Source organism: Protobothrops mucrosquamatus, unplaced genomic scaffold (assembly GCF_001527695.2).
Source record: "Protobothrops mucrosquamatus isolate PMUCROS unplaced genomic scaffold, P.Mucros_1.0 scaffold3574, whole genome shotgun sequence".
Classification (NCBI taxonomy): domain Eukaryota; kingdom Metazoa; phylum Chordata; class Lepidosauria; order Squamata; family Viperidae; genus Protobothrops; species Protobothrops mucrosquamatus.
The window spans coordinates 219,755-229,380 of NW_015389539.1; the positions used below are offsets into that span (position 1 = coordinate 219,755).

The 9,626-nt window shown below is 43.5% G+C and overlaps 1 protein-coding gene across 1 annotated transcript in view; it reads right to left on the reverse strand.

Annotated features, from left to right (window-relative positions):
* MED13 (mediator complex subunit 13) overlaps positions 1–9,626 on the reverse strand; it is an 81,978-nt gene that overhangs the window by 41,966 nt on the left and 30,386 nt on the right. Inside the window, exons 10-12 of the mRNA XM_029286405.1 lie at positions 7,661–7,875; positions 6,033–6,229; positions 1,040–1,953 (exon numbers count right to left, since the gene is read on the reverse strand). Coding sequence (XP_029142238.1) covers positions 1,040–1,953; positions 6,033–6,229; positions 7,661–7,875 — 1,326 coding nt within the window. The remainder of the gene's footprint in view (positions 1–1,039; positions 1,954–6,032; positions 6,230–7,660; positions 7,876–9,626) is intronic.

Consider the following 9,626-nt stretch of genomic DNA (forward strand, 5'->3'; position numbering starts at 1 on the left):
TTCAACATCTTCATCAACGATTTGGATGAGGGGATAGATGGGGAACTCATCAAATTTGCAGACGACACCAAGCTGGCAGGAATAGCCAACACTCCAGAAGACAGGCTTAGGATACAGGAGGATCTGGACAGACTTGAACACTGGGCGCTATCTAACAAAATGAAATTCAATGGTGAAAGGTTCTACATTTAGGCAAGAAAAACCAAATATACAGGTATAGTATAGGGGGTACCTTGCTCAATAGTAGTAACTGTGAGAGGGATCTCGGAGTCCTAGTGGACAATCATTTAAATATGAGCCAGCCGTGTGCTGCAGCTGCCAAAAAAGCCAACACAGTGCTAGGTTGCATTAACAGAGGGATAGAATCAAGATCACGTGAAGTATTAATACCACTTTACAATGCCTTGGTAAGGCCACACTTGGAATACGGCATCCAGTTTTGGTCACCACAATGTAAAAAAGATGTTGAGACTCTAGAAAGAGTACAGAGAAGAGCAACAAAGATGATTAGGGGACATATAAGGAACGGCTGCTGGAATTGGGTATGTCTAGTTTAATGAAGAGAAGGACGAGGGGGGACATAATAGCAGTGTTCCAATATCTCAGGGGTTGCTACAAAGAAGAGGGAGTCAAGCTGTTCTCCAAAGCGCCTGAAGGCAGGACAAAAATCAATGGATGGAAACTAACCAAGGAGAGAAGCAACCTAGAACTAAGGAGGAATTTCCTGACAGTTAGAACAATTAACCAGTGGAACAACCTGCCTCCAGAAGCTGTGAATGCTCCAACACTGGAGGTCTTTAAGAGACTGGACAGCCATTTGTCTAAAATGACATAGGGTTTCCTGCCTGAGCAGGGAGTTGGACTAGATGACCTCCAAGGTTCCTTCCAACCTTATCATCATCATTATCACCATCACCATCATCGCAAGTTCTTGTTTCTTTGCCATTTCTTGTCAATCAACTGTTCCCTTGCAAGTCCACGTTTTACGTGGGATTAAAAAACATTCTTTTATGCTAGCAGCAAACGGAAGGAAACTTACCATTTCGTTTCGACCAGTGATGCAAACAAGTACTCTTCACAAGCGCTTCGTCCACCTTCCCTCCCGACATGTTGTCCATAAACTGGCGCCCGTGTTCCAGCGCGAGATAGCAGTCGTAGCAACAGTCTCTTTCCTCGGCACGCACCAGATTGCCCGCAGCCCCAGCTTTGGGCAAGGGGTCTTGATCTGCTGCTCCAAAGGGCGAAAACAAATTGGTGCACTGATCCTGCAGCAAAAGTATCAGCTCGTCGGGAAGCCGGTCCGACTCCTTCAAGCTCCCGCTCTGCTCGACGGAAGCCGCGCGAAGGCCCTCGAAGCGCTTCTCCGCTTCTTTGCCACACTCTGAATTGCGACCCAAAATGTCTAGCTCGTCCTCCAGGAACAATCCCGAGCTGTTGCCGAACTTCCGGTTCATAACGGCGCTGAACCCACAAGTGCACCTGTACTGGGCTTCCTGCGTTGGGTCTGGAATGTAAACGCCGACATCAGCACCTTTGATGTTCATGTTGCAAACGCAGATGCAACAGCTGTCGAAGTTGCAGTCTTTGAAGAGATTCATCACCGACTCGGAGAGAATGAGGGTCACGTAGAGGCTGTGGGCCTCGGGGATGGAAGGGACCGTCGCCGGCTCGACCGAGTTTAAGGGCCTGCAGGTGGACGGCGTCGAGGCCGGGGAGTACAAATCTGAATTCTCGTACTTGACGGAGCCTTGCGCGCTTGCTGGCCCACCCGCCCCGCGGGGAGTCCGAGGCGTCCTTGGAGTCCGAGGAGTCGGAAAGCGAGGGGTGGAAGGGGAAGGAAGGATCCCAGCGCCGCTGTTGCTTGGGGGGGCACTGTTGGGGGGCATGCCAAAAGGGGTGTGTGTCTGTGGAGTGTAGGCAGGGCCGTACTCTTGATCAATGGTGCTCCCGTCCCTAGAGAAGGAAGGGAAAAGCTTTTAATTCAAGACTTTGTTTTGCTGCTCTCTCTATTTTATTCTCTACGATGAAACAATAAACGTTCAAAGGCTTTCAAACCGTACGCATTAAAGCCAATGGGACATATAATTGTTGTTGTTGTTAGTTGCGAAGTCGTGTCCGACCCATCGCGACCCCATGGACAATGTTCCTCCAGGTCTTCCTGTCCTCTACCATCTAACATATAATATAATAACATATAATAACCAAAGCATAATTATGAAGAGTTATACAGGTACTCCTTAAGGGAGCTTGTCAAGTACAGGTAGTCCTCGACTTACAACCACAATTGAGCCCGACATTTCTGTTAAGTGTGACATCTGTTAAGTGAGTTTTGCCCCATTTGACGCCCATTCTTGCCACAGTTGTTAACCGAATCGCTGCAGTTGTTAAGTTAGTAACCTGGTGGTCAAGTGAGCCTGACTTCCCCATTGACTTTGCTTGTCAGAAGGTCGCCAAAGGGGATCCCGTGACCCCAGGACACTGCAACTGTCGTAAATATGAGTCAGTGGCCAAGCATCTGAATTTTGATCACGGGACCACAGGACTGCTGCAGTGGCTGTAAATGGGGAAAATGATCGTAAGTCACTTTTTCAGTGATGTGATAACTTTGAACAGTCACTAAACGAACTGTTGTAAGTCGAAGACTACCTGTACAGTCATAAGTCGGGATGGTCATAAAGTGGGTCATCGTAAGATAAGATAACCTTTATTGTCATTTTTTTTTTACTGTGGGCACAACGGCACACATCAAAAATGAAATTTAGTTGCCCGCTCTCAAAGTGAAACACATACATGACACATACCTAAACATACTATATACAACATTATGTATAGACCCACACCTCTACATATACATAAAAAAAAAATATTAAATACTGTCCATCTTGAATATATAATGGAAGGAGGAAGCTTGAGAGTTCACAAGGTTAATGCTGTATGGCAGGGCTTTTCAACCTTTTCACCCATTGTACCACTTTTAGGATATGGCAACATCCGAGGACCACCAGACGCCTAGCAAGGTGTCAAAAACTTGATGACCAAAAAAAAAGGGAAAAAAGTGATAAAGTACAGGTAGTCCTCGACTTACAACAGTTCACTTAGTGACTGTTTGAAGTTACAATGGCACTGAAAAAAGTACCCCCCAAGCCACAGCCGAGCAAGACACCTGCCTGCCCACCCGGCAGTGCTCTTCCTCCTGTCCGAGGTTTTCTGAGCATTTCTGTTGAGGATTGGCAGCGGGGGTGGGATGCGGGGATGTTTGGTTTTTATTCCCCCCATCTGCTGGGTGGTTGCAGCAGGTTTTGGTCACTTCATATGACCCTGGGACACTGTGACCGTCATAAATATGAATCAGTTGCCAAGCATCTGAATGTAAATCACAAGACCCTGGAGATGCTGCAACATTCCAGCTGATTGGTGCTTCTTCAGGGCTCAGCAGAAGCACCAGGATCAGCGCAGAGCTCCAGCTGGAGCTTGACACTGATCCTGGCGCTTCCGCTGGGCCCTGACAGCCCTGCAGCTCCAGCCATCTCTCGCTCAGGCTTGTGCGGTGCTGCCACCGGTTCAGCCCATTCCCCTCCCCCGCTACCACTTTTCTAGGATGGTCGCATACCACCTGCCAGGTGCCAGTGTACCACAGGTGGTACCCGTACCACTGGTTGAAAAGCCCTGCTTATGGAATGAAACTGTGGCTGAATCTGGATGTTCTGCTACGGATACCACGAAGCCCCCTCCTCCCAGAAGGTAACAAGGAAAACTGGTCATGAAGAGGATGTGTAGCGTCCCAGATAATCTTGCGGACCCTGCTCAAGCAATGCTTCTGTGCCATGTCCTGGATGGGAGGGAGGGAACTGCCAATGATCTTTTCGGCCGTCCTCACCACTCTCTGCACCGCCTTCCTGTCTGAAGCAGGGATGCTTCCAAACCAGACTGTGATGCTGTTCGTGACTGGACCTGATTTTATTACTCTTTTTGTGTCGTTAAGCAAACGCCCCAGCCGTTAAGCAAATGCCATGGTCACTAAGAGAAACCATGGTTCGTTATAGAGCGTTTATGGCTGGAAACTAGAAGTAAATGCTGGTTTCTGGCAAAGATGTGGTAAGCTTCCGGCAAAGATGTGTTACAAACAGCTTACAGGTCGGCTGCGAGTATGACTAGTCGTAAGTCGAGGACTAACTGTAAACAGCAAGGAGATGGAAGCAACAAATGATTCCACACCTCCTTGACTTGTTAAAATAACAATACTGTATGTGTATCTTACATTAGCTTTCTCTCAGATATTTTTAATTTTACAGGAATGCTATATTTTTAGTGCTTTGTGCACTACTTGAATAAGAGAAAAAAATATGTTTGTTGCTTATTGCTGTTAAAAATAAGCAATCAGTCTCAAACGTTGATTGGAGACCTTTATTAAGGATCTTTTTCAATAGAATAGAACACTTAGCACACATTTTTCCTATAAATAAACAGAGAAAAACATTGCGACGCACATACGCACACTCCACATACCCAGCACTATCAGATTTCCAGACGTGTACAGATGAATTCCTAGTTTGTATTTAGCCTTAATAGTCTTCATGGTTTATTAAAATTAAATTGATAGTATTAAGCACTGCAATCAAATTGTACATGTGCTAAATATTTTTAATAATAATGTTTAAATGGAGAAAAAAATAAGCAATGATAAATTATGGTTTGACATAAAGAAAAGAAGGATTGGGGTAATAAGACGGCAGTATTCCAATATCTGAGGAGCTGCCACAAAGAAGAGGGAGTCAAGCTATTCTCCAAGGTGCCTGAAGGCAGGACGAAAAGCAACGGATGGAAACTAATCAAGCAGAGAAGCAAGTTAAAACTAAGGAGAAATTTCCTGACAGTTAGAACAATTAACCAGTGGAACGACTTGCCTCCAGAAGTTGTGGGTGCTCCATCCCTGGAGGTTTTAAAGAAAAGATTGGATAACCATTTGTCTGAAATGGTGTAGAGTTTCCTGCTTGAGCAGGGGATTGGACTAGAACAGTGGTGGTGAACCTATGGCACAGGTGCCAGAGGCGGCACTCAGAGCCCTCTCTGTGGGCATATGCGCCGTCGCCCCAGTCCTAGGCCTTCAGCTGGGTTTTATAAAACCTTTTCGCTTTAGGCCTCCGTCGCTGTGTGCAAAAAAAAAAGGTTCAATCAGTCAATTTCAACTTCTCGCGGGAAAAAAAAGATCTTGCAAAGTTGGAATTGATTGACTGAACTTTTTAGTCCCACCCAGTCTGCCGTTACCACCACAGCCATGCCCACCCAATGGGCCACACCCACCCGGCACTCGACAATGCATAAGTGGGTTTTGGGTTGCAGTTCGGGCACTCAGTCTCTAAAAGGTTCACCATCACTGCCCTATACCAGTGGTGGCGAACCTATGGCACGGGTGCCAGAGACAGCACTCAGAGCCCTTTCTGTGGGCACGTGCGCCGTTGCCCCAGTCCTAGGCCTTCAGCTGGGTTTTATAAAACCTTTTCGCTTTAGGCCTCTGCCGCCGTGTGCAAAAAAAAAAAAAAAAGGTTCAATCAGTCAATTTCAACTTCTCACGGAAAAACAAAAGTTCTTGCAAAGTTGGAATTGATTGATTGAACTTTTTAGTCCCACCCAGTCTGCTGTTACCACTGCAGCCATGCCCACCCAATTGGCCACACCCAGCCAATGGGCCACACCCACCCGGCACTCGACGATGCATAAGTGGGTTTTGGGTTGCAGTTTGGGCACTCAGTCTCTAAAAGGTTCACCATCACTGGACTAGAAGATCTCCAAGGTCCCTTCCAGCTCTATTCTGATTGATTGACATAAATGTGAATTAGAGAATACACGTTCCAAGTGTCGTTATCACTTAAAAAAGTGTTCGGCAAATAAATAAACCTAAGCCTTGCTGAAATGCTTCCGGATTCAGTAAAACACTAGCCATGTTTTCCGACCAAAACGTTTATAAGACATGTGAAAGTGTTCCTTAAACTGAATGAAATCCTTTTATTATCTCACCTTAAAGAAACACTTACCCTTCTTTAATGAATGGCATCGAGGGTCCTGGCGGGAGCAAATCCAGCTTGCCAACGGTCCAACTCTGCCGATAAACACACTCCTCTGGCAGCTTGATGGCAGGCAGACACTGGCTCGGGAGAGCCTTCAATGGTGCAAACATGGAACACCCCATGAAAGCCTGGCTGTTCTCAGGCTTATAAACGTAGGAATAATCCTGAAACACACGCCAGGAAGAGCATTTACAAAGAGCTGTAGGTGGAAAGTTTAAAAAGAAAGGCTCACAGGTGTTAAGTTTGAAATGCTAGTCTATTTTAACGATCCGTTCTCTCGTCCCGGATACGAAGCTGCAGGTAGTCCTTGCTTTAATGACCGGCCTCGTAATAGACACTCAAAGGTACAGCAGGCCCCCAAAAGCTATCCCAAAGGTGCTTTTTTGGGGGGGGGACTTTTTTTTTTTCCTTGAAAACATTTGGTTTCTCATCCAATAAGCTGTTTCTTCAGAACTGAAGAAGCTTCCTGGATGAGAGGCGAAACCTTTTCAAGGAGAAAAAAAAAACAAGGAAGTCCAGTTGCCTTTTGAAAAGCACCTTTGAGACAACCATGACAAGGATGATGGAGAATCTCCATCGACGTTTCTCCCATTGTGGCATTCCCACGGTCATTTAACCTTACACTGCAGTGTCCCTGGGGTAGGAGGGGGGCAGAGCTTGGGAGGTATGGAGTAAGTAGGCCTGGGCCTGAACTAACTAACCCAGGGGTAGGCAACCTTGGCTCTTTTATGACTCGTGGACTTCAACTCCCAGAATTCCTGAGCCAGCCATGCTGAGGGGAAATGGAGAGGTTTCCATGCTGAGCCATGCCGGCTCAGGAATTCTGGGAGTTGAAGTCCACGAGTCATAAAAGAGCCAAGGTTGCCTACCTCTGAATTAACCCAAGGCAATCTGTGCTCCGCTTAAATGACCCACAAGTTCACTTAACAGCTGCACCAGGGAGAGCAGGAGTTGTGGGTTGTTAAGCAAGGCCACCTCATTTTACAGCTATCATGACATGGAACCATAACAGGCAGGCTCTATTAAGGTCGTATGTCAAGGACTACCTGTACTAGGAAAAAAAAAGATACTAGTGGAAGAAAAATGGGCTCATATCTGAGTGCAGATAACTGTGAAGCTCTCCTTTGTGGGAAAAAAAATCTGTTTTTCTCCCTTGCCAAGGTACCTCCTCCACGCAAAATGCATTCACCTCATAACTGATACAGACAGAAGCTAAGTTAATGTTTAATTTGAACGCAGGTTCAAAACAAGTCAAAAGTTAATCAAACAAGCTGTTCACAGCTAGTGAAGCCTGAGTCCATTTCACTCTGCACCCAAATAAAGCTATGAAAAATCTCGTAATGGTGGCAGAAAAAGAAACATCAAAATAAATTCCAGCAGATAGATAGATAGATAGATAGATAGATAGATAGATAGATAGATAGATAGATAGATAGATAGACAGACAGACACACATACATATATATACATACATATATATATATACACCAACCAACCAACCAAAAAGCTATTAAATTGTCCAAATCATTTTTGAAGATCAATCAAAACTAGACAACATAACTAACATTTAAGAACATCCCAAAGAATTCACAAACCTTTATTTCTGTAGGTTTTGGACTACAGAATCCCTCATCCACTTCAATCCTGAACTGAAGACCAGTAGTAACACCATTTCCTTCCAGGATGGTTCCTCCGGGTGTAGTGTCCATGCTGCCATACTCCTTATTGTTCATATTCATGGGAGAAAATCCCATAATGTGTTGCTCCAAGGATGGTGGTGTGGGATACATTTTGTGAAGATCAGCTGTACCTGGTTTAGATTCAAGTATTTAATCTGTGGTGTTTACTCCCCCCCCCCTTCTACATGTCAGGCAACTAAACCAGTACAGCTTTCATGAAATTACTATTCTGCATGTTTTACGCTTTTACCTCATGTATTAAAGGACACAGAGGCCTATTAATATATATTAATATTTTTGCAAAGCTAAAGCACAGACACATTTTTTTGAATCAGCCCTTTTAGGCCTTCTACATCTCCTAACAGTTATACGTAGCCAATCTGAAAGCCAGCTCAGTAATAGCATTAAACTCCACAAACCCACAGTAGTTCTCTCTCACTTCTACTGGGACCACCAGAATAAATGGGATGTCTTTAAAAAAAAAAAGTTATATAAGCTTAACCTAAAATTGCACAGAAATCAAGAATCTCCCTCCCTCCCCTCCCATGTATTTGCCACTCATCCCATCACCAGATGACTCTAAGCGGCTTACAATTATACAGAAATAAAAAATGAACCATGATAAAAATGTTACGAAGGAAGCTTTCTCCCTTTCCCCTTTCATTTTCCCCAACCACTAATCACTACTTAAATATTTGTCTTTTGCACGGAAGATTAAACATTGGTGATTGCTGCTTATATCTGTTTAAATCATTTCGTTTTGTCAATTTTAATGATTCTTTTAACTCTAGAAATTCCAAAGGTGCTTTTTTCCAAAGCAACTGGATTTTCTTGGTTGTTTTTTTCCTTTGAAAAGGAAAAGAGTCTTCTTCAGTTCCAAAGAAGAAGTTTTTTGGATGAAACATTTGAAAGGAAAAAACAAAACAAAAAAAGTCCAGTTGTCTTTTGGAAAAAACACCTTGGGGAAAACCGTGACCTGGATGCTTGAGAATCTCCATAGACAACTTTAGAAATCATATTCTAAATATCTAAATTTGCTTTGCTGTGTAGTACGTCATGAATAAGGGAATCATTTCTGCTTCAATTTAGTTAATATTCTTTTATGAATATATACGATTAGTTTTGCTTTTGCTGCCTGCTCTCCAATTTTGGTCTCCCAAGCTTGTATCAACAACCAAATTTCATTTTTCCAGGGCAGAGCATAATTTATTCTTGCTGCTGTCACCATATATTTTAGTAAATTATAATACTTTTCATTTATACATCCTGTAATTACAATACTCCTAATAAAAATATTTATGGTTTTAGGCCAAATTTCGGTATATTTTGTTACACTTCCTTCCAGATACATTTAGGTATTTTTGTACGAACACCACGTGTTATAAAATGTTCCTTTTTCTTCATGGCATTTCCAACACTTATTATACATGATCTGTCCATCCTGGCAATCACTGATGGAGTTATATACCCTCTTTAAAACATTTTATACCAATTTTGCCTCGAAGTATAACTTGAGTGAATGTTATTGATTTTTTTTTACAGCTCTTCCCATTGTTCCACTGTAATTACTTCCTTGAAGTTTTGCATGCACTTTATCATGCAATTTTTAATTTGTTCCATCTCCATGGCATATTTCAGTAACAATTTGTAAATATATCCCAGTAAATGGTCTTGACTTGTATTGGCGTCATCCTTCTCAGGGCCTGTTCTTGAGTCTTGAGGTCATTTGCTATTCTTCCAGCAATTTATAAATTAAGTAACTATGGTAAATTCCTCTCTATATTAAGCAAATCTTGCCATGTCCTTAGTCTATCTTTTGAGGGTGAATGTACCGTATTAGCATGCATACCTAAAACTTGCTGTGGTTATCTTTTATGTAAAA